Source organism: Hirundo rustica, chromosome 24 (assembly GCF_015227805.2).
Source record: "Hirundo rustica isolate bHirRus1 chromosome 24, bHirRus1.pri.v3, whole genome shotgun sequence".
NCBI classification, from domain to species: Eukaryota; Metazoa; Chordata; class Aves; order Passeriformes; family Hirundinidae; genus Hirundo; species Hirundo rustica.
This window is the reverse complement of record NC_053473.1, coordinates 2,969,647-2,986,283: the sequence shown is the minus strand read 5'-3', so window position 1 is coordinate 2,986,283 and position 16,637 is coordinate 2,969,647. Positions and strand designations below refer to the sequence as shown.

At 53.6% G+C, this 16,637-nt stretch overlaps 2 protein-coding genes across 2 annotated transcripts; one reads left to right on the top strand and one right to left on the bottom strand.

Annotated features, from left to right (window-relative positions):
* Positions 1-1,757: 1,757 nt before the first annotated feature.
* AP4B1 (adaptor related protein complex 4 subunit beta 1) lies at positions 1,758-9,341 on the bottom strand. Its single transcript, XM_040085421.1, has 10 exons — positions 9,080-9,341; positions 8,785-9,009; positions 8,578-8,708; positions 7,638-7,785; positions 6,521-7,017; positions 5,771-5,854; positions 4,756-4,859; positions 4,378-4,585; positions 3,571-3,855; positions 1,758-3,147 (listed from the first exon to the last, which is right to left on the bottom strand). The coding sequence occupies exons 1-10, from the start codon at positions 9,190-9,192 to the stop codon at positions 2,672-2,674; spliced, it is 2,271 nt and encodes a 756-aa protein (XP_039941355.1). The 5' UTR covers positions 9,193-9,341; the 3' UTR covers positions 1,758-2,671.
* Positions 9,342-9,431: 90 nt separating this feature from the next.
* Positions 9,432-15,891, top strand: DCLRE1B (DNA cross-link repair 1B). The gene is made up of 4 exons (XM_040085422.2): positions 9,432-9,659; positions 9,767-9,911; positions 10,112-10,291; positions 10,379-15,891. The coding sequence occupies exons 1-4, from the start codon at positions 9,471-9,473 to the stop codon at positions 11,218-11,220; spliced, it is 1,356 nt and encodes a 451-aa protein (XP_039941356.1). The 5' UTR covers positions 9,432-9,470; the 3' UTR covers positions 11,221-15,891.
* The last annotated feature ends 746 nt before the right edge of the window (positions 15,892-16,637 follow it).

Genomic DNA, 16,637 nt, shown 5'->3' with positions numbered 1-16,637 from the left:
CATTCCCCACATCTCATAGCTTCTGCCAAAAGAAAGGATCACTGACTCCAGCAGACTGTGGAAGTCAAATTAATGATGCCACCCTGATTCACCTCTTTCACTGTTTAACCCTTGAAAAACCCCATAAGCAAAGGAGAGGCCATTCCCAGGTGGGAAGAGGAGGCAAGAGAGCACAGTTCTAGAAGGCCACACAGCTTCCCTGCATGAAGTGGGAAAAGCTCAACAAAACTGCGCTAAAAACAACAATATTCAACCAAAACCATACCCCAATAGATATAAAAATCACATCTTCCATATTTCCAGTACCTCATGTGTTGCACAAATGTTTCAGACTCATTGAACCAAGTCTGATTCTCTCCCTGAATGTAACTGGGGCCATTCAGTGTGTCCCCTTCTGTGTATTCTTGTAGATGGGGTCCAGAGCAGCTCCAGGATTCCTGTATTCAGTAGCTAAAAGGCAAAGGGCTGCTTATGACTCTTAGTTTAAAACATCAAATGCTAATTTCGCAGAAATAAGCCTTGGAGTCATCTGAGAGGAAGAGGGACCTTTATAATTACCAGTGGAAACATTTTAAAACAAATGCCCACTTGCTGAGTCCGCAGCACCAAGCACTACCTTAGAGGCCTTGAGTATGAGTGAAGCCCACTTCTGTGGCTAAATTTAAGAGAAACTCAAGAAGAAAACCCAACTGATAACAACAAACTTTACTATTTTTGTTTGTAGTGATGGACAATCTCTTTTACAGATTGCTCAGTGTCAGGTTCTGCTTGCAGGGTCTGGGAGAAGCACAACAGCTTTTCTCCAGTTGTATCAGTGAAAAGCCCAAGTTCTCCTCTGGAAAGCAGCACAGTTCTTTCTCTCAGTAGTCCAAGTTCTCCTGAAAACAAACCAACCCCTCCTGTGCATGTGTTTTAGAGAAACAATCTGAGGCAGGTTTAAAGGCGGGAAGAGAAGGATGCAGGGGACAGGATGAGTGACCCAACAGCCACTGCAATCCTCTCCCAGGCTGATTGCACCCATCCCCCTGGGAAAACACCCAGTGGGGTCTGTAAAACTGCTTTTTTATGGCCCATCAGCCATTATCACGATTCTCACTCAGGGGACAAGCTGAGCTCCTGAGCTGTCTCCCTGAGACAGAGAAGCAGAAGTTTGGTCCTGACTCCAGTAGGACTTTGTTTAGCCAAGCCATGCTCCTGGGCTGCACACAGCTACGGGCATGGTTTAGTTCTAAATTAAGTAATTTCTGTTAAGATCAGCTGAAATAATTATTTAGAAGGTATTGGAGTCTGCTGATCTGCTCATTCCTCAAGAAAGGGGTCTGGATGAAAGAAGCTCCAAGTCCCTTCCCAGACAGAGCCCAATCTTGGTGTGGCCGCAGCAGATAAACGATGGATTGCCAACAAGTTCTCAGCTATTTTCCCCTGGAAACTGCGTAATGGCAACGCTCCAGTGCAGCTCTCCCTGAGGACAGGAACACAACACAGCTTGGGAACTGTTAACAGGAGCCCTGCTACAGCTGACTGATGATCTGCATCTGAGTTCACCTGCAGGTTCACCCTTTACAGTAATTTGGGACTGAGATTAATTATTGCCCAATTATTGCTCCTTAAAGCTTTGCTTCAAGGAAGGTCAGAGAGAAAAGTCTTGTTGGACACAGAGGCAGCAGCTGCAGAGCTGGCCTGATCCACAGCAGTGATCAGATCACCCCATCCACAGTCCTGAGGGTTGAAGGAACAAGAAACTCCAGAAATCAGCCAAGAATGATTCATGTTTTTATTAGGAAAAGAGAAGTTTAACAATGACAGGACTTCAGTGAAGTGCATGGAAGACATGATGGCGTTTGAGGGTACAACCAAGTCATTCAAAGAAATCAAAAATAACAAGAAATCTGGCGAAATAGGGTTAAAAGAAGCTTGTGCTCCTCACAGAGTGCCCTAAAGCCCTGTTAGGTCAATCTCATGTGTACCTCACCCTCCATCAAGGAGCTTGGCAACAGCACAGGGAGCTGGGGGGAACTTCAGAGAAGGCAATTCTCACCTCAGTAACACATTTCAACCCAAACCCCACATCTGTCTCTTGGAAGAGGAACACTCTGGTTCCAGTGAGCAGGATGTACCCTGCCCACCCTCCTGTGGCACAGCAGAGCTCTGTTCACCCCCAAGTGAAGCTGCTACTGAAATCAGACAGCAAATTAAAACAAATGTAAAGGGAGCCAAGAATGAAATATTCTCTCCTCACTGCACTGTTCCTCTTAAAGTGAGATAAGTGGCACCTGGTGCCTCTGGTGTTTTGGTTTGGGGGTTTTTTTGAATTATTTATAATTCTCCGGAAAAAAAACCTCTCCAGAACACACCCCTGAATTCTGCTCAGTTCTGGTTCCATCAGTGATGTTTGTGCCTTGTGACAACCACCACAAATGTGCCACCAGCCCTGTGACTCACACCAGAGTGACCCTGTCCTTTCCCCAGCCCAGGGGGAGGGCAGACCCTTCACCCTGCCCCGTTCCCCAGCCCCAGCTGCAGCTTCCCCCACACCACCCGGGCCTTCCAGGTAAACTGGAAACTCTGCAGTTTAAAACTACCAAACCAGCACTGAGTATGGCAAAAGAAGCCAGAGAAATCAACTTTTCCCTGTGCCCTGAGCATGCATCCTGCTGGGAGCAAGGACCAGTCAAGACTCCAGTCCAGCCACTGCCTCCAGGACTGTCCTCAAGGCTGAGATGAAGCATTGCAGTGCCTCTGGCTTTGCTTCATTTTGCTTCACCGAAACCTGCAGCTCTGCATCTGCTGCCTCAAGCAGGAGCTCTGTGAGGAAGAGGCAGCCTGAGTCATCCTGGGCACTCAGATAAGCTTTCCAGGGCTGGGCTCCAGTTTTGCTCATGGCAATGGTGTGGATGTGCACGACACGAAGGGCTGTCTGGATGGTGTCTGCATGGACGGGCCCACACCAGGGCAGAGAGAGCTGGCAGCTCGTGTCCAGGCTCAGCCACGTCTTCTCAAACTGTTCTGCAGTCAGGGAAACATCAGGAATCAAGCTCAGGCTGCCTGCATCAGGATGAACCTTGAGGAGTTCTTTATTCTCTTCAGACATGTGAGTATCAGGTTGAACCTCAAGGACTTCCTTATTCCCTTCAGAAACCGGAGACTCTGAAATGAAAGCACAAACACCTGAGATGCAGCTCCCAGCTCCACAAAGCCCACATGATTGAGCAGAGGAAGGCTGGAATCCCAGTGCCACCAGCAGCATCCCCTGGGCTAGTGACCAGCCACACCCTGCACAAGGTGGTCAGAACACCAAATTCCCAAAGCACTCTGACCTTCTTCCAAACAAACCCATGGGAAAACATCCTGGCTGCCCAGAGCAGCTGTGGCTGCCCCTGGATTCCTGGAAGTGTCCAAGGCCAGGCTGGATGGGGCTTGGGGCAGCCTGGGACAGTGGAAGATCCCTGCCCATGGCAGGGGACGGAACCAGAGGAATTTCAAGGCTCCTTCCAACCCAAACCATTCTGGGATTCTGTGATTTGCTGGCAAGGGGAGAGCGGCTCCCAGAGGAAGGGGAGGCAGGTTTACCTGTGTCTGTGTTCCTGGAGTCAGCACAAGGAGAGCAGGAGTAAGAGGGTTCCACAGGCTGCTGGGCAGAGATGAGTGCCCAGCGCTCTCTGCCGTAAACTGTGGCCAGAGTGTTGAAGTCCAAAGCCCAGGCATTGACAGGCTGCTTGCTCTGGTCCCCCAGGAGCCCCAGGGAGGGGTCAGACTTGGGGCTGCACAGGACCCGCTTCACCTCCTCCACCCCAGACTGCAGAAGGCGATAGTAGAACAGTCCCCGGTCCCGTACGGCCATGTCCTGCTCCTCCTCTGGGAACCAAACATGCAATTCATGGAGAATTCCAGCAGCCACATTTCCCCAGAGCACTAACACTCCATTATTGAAAACAGACTCTCAGGGATACAGTGCAAGCCTGCTTACAGGCAGGGAGCGAAAGGATAAGGGGAAGTGGTTTTAATCTAACAGAAGGCAGGATCAGATGGGAGATTGGGAAGGAATTCTTCCCTGTGAGGGTGGGGAGGTCCTAGCACAGGGTGTCCAGAGAAGCTGTGGCTGCCTCTGGATCCCTGGAAGGCCAGTTTGGACAGAGAAGGTGTCCCTGCTCAGGGCAGGGGATGGAACTGGATGATCTTTAAGGTCCCTTCCCACCCAAACCATTCTGATTCCATGACTCTGTAACTCCAGAGGGCCAGGGGCCAGGCAGCAGCCTGAGGCTGGAACCACCTAACCCTGCCAGCCTGGATGGCCTCCTCAGAGCCAGGACGCTGCCACAGCCTGGGGACACAGGCAGAGCAGGTCCCCCACAGCCTGTGAGGACACAGGGAACCCACCTATGCAGTAGTAGAGCAGCCTGCCCAGCATGTCCTGGCACTCGGCGGGCCGGGCCAGGAACAGCCGCACCAGCGCCGTCAGCAGCTCCATCTTCACCGCTGGGAACGTCTCGGACTTCACGTTCTCCACAAAGTCCTCCAAGACATAGGGAGCGTTTGGGATCTTCTCCCCATGTGTGCCCAGGAGCCAGACCAGCGCTTGTTTGCCCTGAAGGAACCACAGGAACATCAGCAAAGAGCTGCCATGTGCCACACGCTGGCATGAAATGAGCACGCCGAGAGAACAAACCCGAGGATTTCTGATTTTTGCCCCCGATCTCAAGGCAAAGGGAAGCTGAGCAGTCCTCATCCACCTGCCCCTAAGCACTGCCCCCTCACCTCGCTGTCCTGGATGGTGTCCTCACAGCCAGGCAGCGCCTGGCACACGGCATCTGTGCACTGGGGACACAGCCAGGCCAGGTCCCGGAAAGCACGGACCACAGCTGTGAGGAAAACAAGTTATCAGCATCACCCAAGAGTTATAAAAACCACTAGGGAAAAAAAACATTTCAAACCCGCCCACTCAAGGGGCTTTGCAAGTCTCAGCCAGGAAGGTCAGTGCCCTGCCTGTGACTGTGATTTGAGGCACCCTCCTTCCCAATCCCATGACACTGCATTTGTCAGAGCAAAAGCTGCACCAGGTCTAAAATAAAGCACTGAGACTTTAGATCGTTCCTCTGCTGGAGAGCAGCCTCTCTTCTGGCCACTGGCAGCCTTTAAAAAGCCTCTGACTCACGATGCCTCAGACACACGAGGTTAGAATGACAAATTAAAGCTGACCCCGATGCAAAACGAGGCTTGTGAACTTTAGGTCAAAACTCTAAAGGTTTTGCTGCCCACTCAGAAACACCAACAGCTCCTGAGATGGAATTCAACAGCTGAGTGCAAGTGTGTGGTTTTCAAATCCAAGAGCAAGACCAGTTAAAAGAGAACAGCAGGAACAGCAGTGATGTGAAGGTGGATCTGAGGGCAGAAGAGAAAAAAGGAAGCTTGGGTACAACTGAATCAGACTATTATGTGAGGAACAGAAATCACAGAGATTTAAAAGATCTATTAATCATCTTGGCTCTCAAACAGACAGTAAAATGTCTCTGCTGAGCCACTCACTCCCTGAGTCAGCAGGTGGCAGCCAGAAAGAAGCACAAACACAGCTACAACCATCTTCCCCTTTCCCACAGAGAGCAGTTCCTGCAGAAGGAACACGCTTTATACCCCTCAACCCACCTGGAAAACTTCCACCTGATGGTGCCAATTGAACTGAAAGCCAAGTGCCTTTGAGGGGGTTGAGTTTGGGATCACGAGCCCAGCAAGGGCACCTCCTGAGAGCATAAACCAGGCAGCCTGCAATGGTTACCTGAGGTGATGTGCTCCTGCTGAAGCCCCAGAAGCTCTGTCAGAATCCCCACACACTGCTCTGTGTATGTCCTGGCAATATTGGCTGCAAGGATGCCAAAAAGACATAAAGATCAACCTTCTGTCAGAGTGAAACAGGAATCATGAGCCCAGCTACTCATCAGAAACCCGCTTTAAAGAAACACTCTCCCTCCTTTCCTTTCTGACTACCATGTCTGAAAGTGTGGCCAAATGAGCTTGTTCTTCACACCAGGAAAATGTTCTTTTTTTTTGAGGCCATGCCTCAAAAGATTTCTGAATTTTCCTCAAATGTAATACATTAAAAAAAGCATTTTATCATCCCCAGCTTTCTCCATATGAATACTGTAATAATTCACCTATTTTTTAAAGCTCACAAAACCGAAACTATCACCTTAACTCACAACTCAAAAGAACAAGCAGATATTAGGGCTCTTCCACCCCCTGCACAGCTTCACTGAACACACTAAGACATTAACAAGATGAAAGAACACACTTTCTGCAGAGCATCTCCTCACAGCACGAGACTCAAGGACTTTCTGCACAACCTGAAGCAGCGCAATGAAATAATCAGCGCTCCACAAACACTCTGACACAAACCACTCCTGGGCAGGTTGGTGCCTGTGCTGCTGTAGCACAGAGCAGTGATTTGGTGCTTGCCCAGCTACCCCTCAGCAGGGAAAGCCCTCCTGAAAGGTCCAGGGCTGCAGCCAAGCCCAGGCACGGCTCTCACCTACGGCAAAGATCGCTCCCTGCGCCAGCTCCTCCGACACGTCAGTGCAGTAACTCTTGAGCTCCTCCAGCACCTGCTGCACGTTTTCATCGTTCACCAGCTCACACAGCACCTCCATCTTCTGGCATTTGATGTAGTGGGGCTCCGAGTAGGAGCAGAAGAACTTTTTGTAGTGGCTGCTGAAGTGGCCGGGCAAGCTCCTGAGGATCTGGCGCACGTGGCAGAGCGCGGTGAAGCAGAGCTCCCTGCTCTCCGAGGTGCAGGCAGACAGCAGCGGGCCCTTCACCCGCACCAGCACATCTGCCTGCACGTCTGGGTACTCCCTGGCCAGCACCAGGAACAGCTTGGTGGCTGCCATCACCACGCTGGCGCTGCTGCTCTTGAGGTAGCCGTCGAGCAGGTTGAGGATGTCGAAGAGCTCGTCCTCGCTGCGGGGTTTGTAGCGCAGCAGGAAGGTGAGCACCTCGCTCTGCCCCCACTGATCCAGGTCAGGCATCCTGCCAGGAGCACAGGGGACACTCAGGGAGGGCAGGAACACCTGTGCAGAGCAGAGGCCTCAGCTCCGACCTCCTTATGGCCTCTGCTCCCACCCAAGTGGGTGTCACAGCTCTATCACAAGGGAAGTGCCCAGTCATTAACTCAATATCAGTCACATGCACTTTGCTGGTGTTTGCACCAGGCAGCACTGACAAGAACCCTGGGCAGAGCAATACCCCCTCCTTTCCTAGATCATGTAGAATTACCTGCAGAACTGCTTCAAGCACCACAGTTGTCTATCTATCAATGGATCTGGAGAGACACTAGAACACACCTGTCCCACAGATGTATTGTGTGTACTATCACTAAAAAAACCCCAAAAGTCTAACCACATAAACCTGCAATTACAAACCAAACCATCAGCTGAGGCAAAGACTCCCTGGAAGAGCAGGACATCCCAGATTTCTCTTAAGACCTTAGCCTGAAGTGGTTTAGTTCATCTTAGGATGGCCACCTCCATCTCTGGGTGCCTGACAAGAGGTCAGAGAAGGTTATGTCCCCCCAGAAACTGCCTCTCTGCTTAGAAAACGTGAGAACAAGAGAAGCTTCCAGCACCATTGTAATGCCAAAGAAAACAAACCTGTTGAGGAGATGATGGGCAATGGGTTTGTTGATGACAACACCTCCCTCCTTCTTCAAGATCTCTTCCAAGGCCCTCAGACAGTTTACAACCACAATGGGGTCCTGGTCACGAAGCAAACTGTAGAGCTCATTCACCAGAGCACCATCTGCAAAGCACAGAGCTCCTGCCATCAAGATCTGTTGGCACACTGTGGTTTAATCACTGTATGTGAGTATTTATCACAAAAAAAAAAAAAAAAAGTGGCCTGAAATGGGAGAATGGATCAACAAAACTTCAAGCTCTACAGGAACACCTGATCTTGGCACAGCTTTTCCCTGAGGGTCTGTGTGGGTCACAGTGGCCCCTGGCAGATCAGAAACTGCAGATGGAACAAAATCATTGAATCACTGAATCACAGAATGTTATGGGTTGGAATGGACTTTAAAGCTCATCCAGTGCCACCCCTGCCCTGGGCAGGGACAACCTTCCACTGTCCCAGGCTGCTCCAAACCCCGTCCAACATGGCTTTGGACACTTCCAGGGATCCAGGGGCAGCCACAGCTTCTCTGGGCACCCTGTGCCAGGACCTCACCACCCTCACAGGGAATAATTCCTTCCTAATATCCTAAACCTGCTCTCTTGCAGTTTGAAGCCGTTCCCCCTTGTCCTGTCACTTGCAGCTCTCTTGCAGGCTCCCTTCAGGTACTGGAAGGCCACAATCAGATCTCCCCGGAGCCTTCTCTTCTCCAGGCTGAACGATCCCAATTTTCTCACTCTTTCATAAATCACCCTCCACTTTCTCTCCCTTTCTGCCCTGCAGCCACGACAGGAGCGGGGTGATGCAGGGACCCCAGGACAGCCCTAAAGCCTGAACGCGCATCACCAACACAGCCCGGGGCCAGCAGCCCCAGGACCACCAGCCCCAGGGCCACCAGTCCCAGGACCACCAGCCACTCACCCACTTCGCAGTCCCCCTGCAGCTTCACCATCTTGGCACAGCCCAGCACGGCCGCCCTGCGCACGTAGGACGCTTTGTCCCGCAGCCCGTTCACCAGCGGCTGCTGCAGGTACTCCTGGATCCCGGGCATCCTGCGGGAGGGCAGCCGGCCGTCAGCGGGGCACGGCGGCCAGGGACAGCCCCCGGCCCGCCCGGGTCCCGCCGCACCTGAGGCCGCACATGGTGCGCAGGGCGAGCCCCCGCACGGCCGGGCTGGGGTGCGCGCAGTCCTTGCGCAGGGAGTTGACGGCGAGCAGCGCCAGCTGCGGCTGCCGCGGGGCCTGGGCGCGCACGTAGAACGACACCAGCTTCTTCTGCACCACGTCCGGCACCGCGCCCGCCTTCACCATCTCCGGGAACAGCCCCGACACGTCGGCGCCCTGCGCCATCAGCCTGCGGCGGGCACGGGGCTCAGCGCGGCCCGGCGCGGCCCCGCGCCCCCCGCCCGGCCCGCCCGCCGTACCGGATCACGCGCAGCACGGCGCCGCGGTACCGCGCCGGGTCCGCCTGCACGTGCGGGTTGGACAGCGCCCGGCGGAGCTCCCGCTGCGCCTCCTCGCCGCCCAGGTACGGCATGGCCCCGCTCCTAAGCGCCGGCCCCGCTCCGAGTCCTAGCACCCGGTGTCGGTCGCAATCCCAAGTCCCCGTCCCGATCCCGGATCCCAGGATGCGGTCCCGGATCCCGATCCCAGGTGCCGGTCCCGATCCCAATCCCGATCCCAATCCCGTTCCCGTCCCCACCGCCCCGCCCACGTGACCCCCGCCCACGTGACGCGGCCCCGCCCCGCGCCGCCCGCGCGTGCGCGGCGCTTCCCGCCAAAACCGGCGTGTGGGGAGCGGGCTCTTCGCCCGCCATGAGCGGGACGGTGCTGCCCGGGACCCCCATCGCCGTGGACTTCTGGAGCCTGCGGAAGGCGGCCGGCGCCCGCCTCTTCTTCCTGTCCCACATGCACTCGGACCACACGGTGGGGCTGTCCAGCACCTGGAGCCGCCCGCTGTACTGTTCCCCACTCACCGCCCGCCTCCTGCACCACCGCCTGCAGGTAGGTGTGTCCTGCCCATCCCGGCCCTCATCGCCTGGGCACCCCCACCTGCCTGTCCCAACCCTCGTCACTTGCCCTACCCAGCTCTCATGCCTCGGCCTCTGCAGGTGCCCATGTGCTGGATCCGGTCTCTGGAGGTGGGGCAGAGCCATGTCGTGGATGGGGTGACGGTGACGCTGATTGACTCCAACCACTGCCCTGGCTCGGTTATGTTCCTCTTTGAGGGCACCTTTGGCACCATCCTCTACACAGGTACAGGGCAGGTTTCCATAATCACAGAATCACAAAATGGGTCAGGCTGGAAGGGATCACAGTGGGTCATCCAGTCCCAGCTCCTTGCTCAAGCACGGTTGTCCCAGAGCACATGGCAGAGAATTGTGACCAGATGGTTCTCAGTGGGGGAAAACTCCGCACATTCTCTGGGCCCAGCCCTGCCATCCCTGTCCTTGCAGGAGATTTCCGCTACACGAGCACCATGCAGGGCGAGCTGGCGTTGAAGGGCCGCCACATCGACCGCCTGTACCTGGACAACACCCACTGCCACCCCCAGCGGGCCCTGCCCTCGCGGGCGCTCGCCACCCGCCAGGTTGCCCGTCTCATCCGTGCCCACCCGCAGCACCACGTGGTCATCGGTGAGTGCTGCCCTCCCTCCTGTTAGCACGACCCCAGCCAGGGCTTGTGTCCCCCTGTCCCGTCCCTGAGCCGCTGTTCCCCGGCAGGTGTGTACACCCTGGGCAAGGAGACGCTGCTGGTGGAACTGGCGCTGGAGTTCAGCACGTGGGTGGTGGTGAGCCCCTGGCGCCTGGAGCAGATGCGGCTGCTGGAGCTGCCGGATGTGTTCACCGCGGAGGAGGGCGCGGGCTGGATCCGCGCCGTGGATGTCGCCGAGATCCGCTGGGACACACTCGTCAGCTGGAACAAGCTGCACCCCACCATTGCCATCATCCCCACGGGCAGGCCCGTGAAAGTCACCCACCCCAAAATCCACGTCATCCCATACTCAGATCACTCGTCCTTCATGGAGCTGCGCGAGTTTGTGAAGTGGCTGAAACCCTGCTCCATCATTCCCATTGTGAAGGGTGACATGTGCCAGGTTTACTTTCAGGAATACCTGAGCTCTGCTCCCCAGGTACTTCCTGACTTTAAAGGCTCAAAGCCCGTGCAAGAGTCTGGACAGCGGCAAAGCCGAAGGAGGGGGCAGAAACCCACAAGTCTCTGGAAAAGAGTCCTGCGGGGTTCTGTGCCCCGAGGGGTCGTTTATGAGTCCCCAGAGAAAAATACTGAGAAACCCAAAATGCTTACAGATGTTAAGGTTCCTCAGCAGTACTGTGAGCCAGCTCTCTGCTCAAAAGAAGGCTGCCCTTGTCACAGGGGTGAGAAGGAAGAGCTGAGTGGGGAACAGGCGAGAACAGCAGGAGCAGCACCTGTTTCCAGTGAGCACCTTCCAACTGGATTTGCAGAGCAGTATTTACTCAGTCCCTTAAATGTCCTAAAGCAGAACTCCTCTCAGACATTCAATCAGCTGGTAGAAGACTTTTTTCAGAAGGGAGACACGCCCTGAAAATTGTTGTGACATTGCTGGTGCTAGTGCAGTAGGTAGCAGTGTTTCATTCTACTCCACGCTCAGGTTTCCCATTAGGAGAGAGGAGCTCAGCTCTGGGGCCCTTCTTTCTTTACCTCTTTATAGAGGACAAAGAGGAAGCTAGAACCAGTTTGTAGATGGTACTACTTTAAAACTTATTTATTTTTTTTTAATCTCTACATCTCCTGTGTCCCCACACTGTGCTGGGCCCTTTGGCCCCACTCACTGTCTGTGCCTCGTGTCCACCTTTTGCAGTGACTTGCCTGTCCAATGTTAGAAAAGTCACTGAGGGGTTGATTCAGGCAGGGCTGCAGGGGGTGTGAGCTGTCTGCAGCTGTGTGATTGATGGCTGGAATGTGATGGAAGGAGCAAGGGGGGAATCTGAGGGTCTTAAAGATTCTCCTTTCTGTAAATCTGTGATACCTCACTGACTATGAGAAGCTCATTCCAAAGTGAGTTACAAATGTTTGCATTAAGGTGCTTTTAAAAAATGCTGCTTAAAGAAATCTAGAAAATGAAGTGCCTTAAAGTCCAATAATGTTTTCTATCTGATAATCTACTAACACTTCCAGCTTTTGCATCCAGCCAGCCAACTGCAGCTGGATGTAGTCCTGCTTTCCTGGAAGTGCCATCTCGGTGCTAATTGTCAGTGCTTTTTCAGGTTTGTGGTTAGGAAAAGTAGGAATTTTTGGGGTTCTTGAGTTGTAGGCTTTGCAGAGTGGGTCACTAAATCCTCTGCAGTCTCTACACTTAGCCTTGCACCTCTGAATTCTGTTTGATTGCAAAGCACTCCTGGTAACTGCCATTGTTTTGCCTTCCCATTCTGCCTGCTCTTGTCCTGCAGTGGCAAATGGAATGGGAGATAATGAAACATCTGCTTGGTGGCGTGAAGTGATCAGTCTCAGCAGCATTGTTTGCAAAGATTGTGACTGAACAGCAGAACTGGCTCTGTTAGTTAGAGGTTGGGCACTTTCCCACTTTGGATCGGCTGCAGAGCCCTGGCCTGGCCCAGCTGGGAAGCGTCTGTGGTGTGACAAACGTTGGGTACCTGCTGCAGCTGACTGTGCCAAGCAGCACTGCCAGCGTTTCAAATTGGCCCCTCATATGGTCAGGGCAGCTGGAGTGGAAATGGGCACTGGACACTGTCCTGGAACAACAAACCAGTTTGTTCCTCAGCTCTCTTGATCCTCCTTTTGTTACTCTTTCAGAATTTTCTGAACATAGTGTCCTACAGGGCCTTTCCAAGCAGCAGCTAGATGAGTTGAATTCTCTGAATTGAGCCAGAAAAGGAAGTTTGCTCTTGGAGCAGAGCCACGCCTTGTGAAAAGCAAAGGTGCCCCTGGATGCAGCAGTTGCAGCAGTCACAAACAGGGCTGTCCGGAACAGTGAGGGTGTCGACAGCAGAGTGGGCATGTTTGGGAAGCTGTTTGTTTGGCAAACGTGAATCCTGACTCCCGGCCCTGTGCTTTCCCAGGCATGGCAATATTTATCCCTGTTACATAAGGAGTGCCTGTCCCTGGGACTGCCGTGGCTCTGCCTGCCAGCTGCCGAGGGGACCTTGGCAGTGACAGAGCAGTGTCCTGTGAGCTGCACACAGCGCAGCAAGGGCAGCTTGAGCCTCCTGCTGTGGGCCCTGTGTCCTGCTGCTTGGAGTTTTCTGCGTGGATTATTTCCTAATCCAAACTCAACTGCAGAGCTCTGGCAGGTGGGTGTGAGTGGAGACACCTGCACGTTTTGTAACATGGAAATGATAGTGCTGTGCTTGTATGCTGGCTGCTGCTGCTGCCTGGGAGATGCAGGCTGATATTTCAATACTGTTGAAATTCAAGTGACTCATTTGACAGGCAGGGGAGTGAAGCACTGCCTGAACTCCCAATTCCAAGTCCTGCTTTGAGCAGCCTTCCACTGCTGGGGAGGAATGCTCACCTTCTGAGTCACTGCTCCATTTGGGCATGTTGCAAATGACCTGGGAGATCTGATGTTTTGTGGCATCCAGCCTTTCATCTTTCATTCTTATCAACTATTTATTAAAGTAAATGGAGAACCTCCCGGTCAGCCTCTGGGCAAAAAGGAGTTGTAAATGGTAATTCTTTAATTCTTTATAGAGGTAAATCTGAGCTTTAATCATACACAAACAAGTGAACATTGCAGACTTCAGAGTCTGGGGATCTGCATCCTATTTCTGTGTGCTCAGTTAAAGCTGCAGAATAAAATGCTGGCTTCACTTTCTAGAGCTGAGAAGGTAATTCCTGCCCCTTGAGAGGGGAATTATCCATCATGCAGAGCCATGGAAACCTAAAATCTCTCTGTGGGTTTAAAAGGCAATAGAAGCAGGGGAGACTTGACCAACAAGGGGTTTGTTGGAGACCTTTGCCTCAGCACAGCATGTGCACAAGGCATTTTAGTGCCAAACATTGCTTCCCTGTTAGGTGTTTGAATACTACTTTTGTGGGTTATCCTAAAATGCTGGAAAGTAAAATGTGGCCTCGTGGGGAAAACTGGAATTGCTGACTGTTGGAGCTTGTGGACATCCTTCAGCTTCCTCTGAAGATGGGTTTGGTGATGGACCTGGCAGTGCTGGGTTGATGGTTGGATTCTGTGATCTCAAATGAATTTTCCAACCTAAAAGATTGCATGAAATCTTCTGGCAGTAGATGTCTGGCCTCTTACAGGCCTTGTTATCCCTCACACTTGTCTCCACGATTTCCCTATTTTCCTGCCCCCCAGCCTGGCTCACATGGGAGCTGGAGTGTCATGGAGAGCAGGCTCTGAGCCTGCTGCTCCCAGCTCACCTGCACTGCTGCCCACAGGTGTGTTTTGCTCACAACAGTGCCAAGGAGAAGCTGCAGCCCAGCATTGGCTTGTAGGAGATCTGAGGGCCACATGCTTGGAAACTTCAGTTATCCTGGCAGGGAACAGAACGTGCTCCGAGCAAAGTCCTCCCAAATCTATACACACAGAGCATGCTCCAGCTGCTTATCTCTGCTCCACAGTTGGGAACCGAGCCCCAGAGGGGGGAAACAGCTCAGCCAAGGCCTTGCAGAGGAACAAGGAACAAGCTGAGTTCCCTTTGGCAAGTTTTCAATGCTGTTTTACCAAGCTGTGATCAAATGCTGGCGTGTTGTGAGGGCAGGTTCTGGAGCAGAGCTGCCTGGGGAGGGTCAATCACTGCACTATGAGGAGCTCTGTTGGCTCTAACTTCTCAAAACAGTAGGAGTGCGTGAAGGAGTGCCCTGTTTATGCTGTGGAGAGGAGAAAATTCTTCTCTAGGTTGTTGTCAAGAGGCTGAGGTAAAACTTGCCTGGCTCCTGTGCTCCACAGAAACAAGTGTGTAATGTCACCTTGCAGAACACCCCTGAGCGCTGCTGGGTTGGGTTTCTGACTCTGCTTCCCCAATTACAAGGCCAAAGCACTTCCAACAACTTCTCTCTTCCCTGCTGCAGAGCTGTTCCTGCAGCACAGGGGCTTCTTTCCTAGGTTAAATAACCTGCAATGGTGAAAGCTTCCCTTCACCAGGAAATGGATGAGTTTACATATTTACCTCTACAGTGTGTTGTCACTTCGGGCTTATTTCAAAGCCTAAGATCTCTGTGCTTTTTTATGGAGTCCTCTGAAGAGGTACTAGAACATGTTCAAAATGTAGATTCACCTTGATAATCAGGTGAGGTGCTGCCTTCAAGTGAGCTCCTGTGGATGTTGTGTGTGTGTTTATGATTGCTTCTGCTGAATTTGGGACATTTTGTCACAGCCACTGCTGTGCTGAAGATTTTTCTGGCTGTGGCTTTGCCCTTGGCCAAGCCCCAGCCTGAGGCACAAGCAGCCATGGGTTGTGCAACAAAACCTTTGGGACAGACCTTGACCAGGAGCCTCTTGGCCCTGGCTTGGGGAGGCTGGAACTTCCTGAGCAGGTGCTGGGAAAGGTGAGAATCATGTTCCACTCTGCCTTGGAGGGCACTGTGAGCCTGCAGAGAATCGTGCCAGGAGCACTGGGTCCTCCATGCAGGACTGACACTTCCCTGTCTCAGAGGGTACAGAGCTCCTGAACAGTGTTTTGCTGGAGGGGATTCATGCTTGTGCTGCTGTTCATGTAAACAGGAAGCTGTGAGAGTTTCCAAGGTTTTCATAGAATGGTTCAGGTTGGAAGGGACCTTAAAGATCATCAAGTTCCAAACCCTGCCATGGGTAGGGACAACTTCCACTACGCCAGGTTGCTCCAAGCTCTGCCCAACCTGGCCTTAAACATTTCCAGGAATGGGGCACCCACGGCTTCTCTGTGAATCTGTACCAAGGCCTTACCACCCTCTGAATAAAAAAATTCCCAATATCTAATCTAAACCTATTCTCAGCCTGAATTTTGGTGAGAGTATTTGTAATTGTTATTTTTAAATGTTGTAAACTTTTGCAAGAAAGCCAATAAACGTCTCTGTAACACTGACTTTGGAAAAGGCAGAATTGAAACATTGCGGAGTCCTTGAATAGGTGATGATGACCTGACTGGACTAAATCCCTTCTGGGAAGCACTTGACCGTTGTTCCACCTCCCTGTGCCAGCAGGGCCATCCCAGAGCACATGGCACGGGATTGTGTCCAGATGGGTCTAGAATATCCCTAATGTGGGAGAGTCCACACCCTTTCTGTTCCCTCACAGGAAAGAAGTTCTTCCTTATTTTCAGGTGGAACTTCCTAAGCATCAGTCCCTGCCCGTTCCTCTGGTGCCATTGCTGGGCCTCCGGAGCACAGCCCGGGCCTTGCTCTGACACCCAGAGCGCGGCCCAGATGAGCTCTCCGTGCCCGGCCCGGCCCGGTTGCCGGTGCTGTCCCATTGTGTTCCCGGGCCCGGTTGCCGGTGCTGTCCTGTTGTGTTCCCGGGCCCGGTTGCCGGTGCTGTCCGGTCGCCGGTGCTGTCCCGTTGTATTCCCGGGCCCGGTTGCCGGTGCTGTCCCGTTGCGTTCCCGGGCCCGGTTGCCGGTGCTGTCCCGTTGCGTTCCCGGGCCCGGTTGCCGGTGCTGCCCCGTTGCGTTCCCGGGCCCGGTTGCCGGTGCTGTCCCGTTGTGTTCCCGGGCCCGGTTGCCGGTGCTGCCCCGTTGTGTTCCCGGGCCCGGTTGCCGGTGCTGTCCCGTTGCGTTCCCGGGCCCGGTTGCCGGTGCTGCCCCGTTGTGTTCCCGGCCCGGTTGCCGGTGCTGTCCGGTTGCCGGTGCTGTCCCGTTGCGTTCCCGGCCCGGTTGCCGGTGCTGTCCCGTTGTGTTCCCGGGCCCGGTTGCCGGTGCTGCCCCGTTGTGTTCCCGGGCCCGGTTGCCGGTGCTGCCCCGTTGCGTTCCCGGCCCGGTTGCCGGTGCTGCCCCGTTGTGTTCCCGGGCCCGGTTGCCGGTGCTGTCCCGTTGCGTTCCCGGCCCGGTT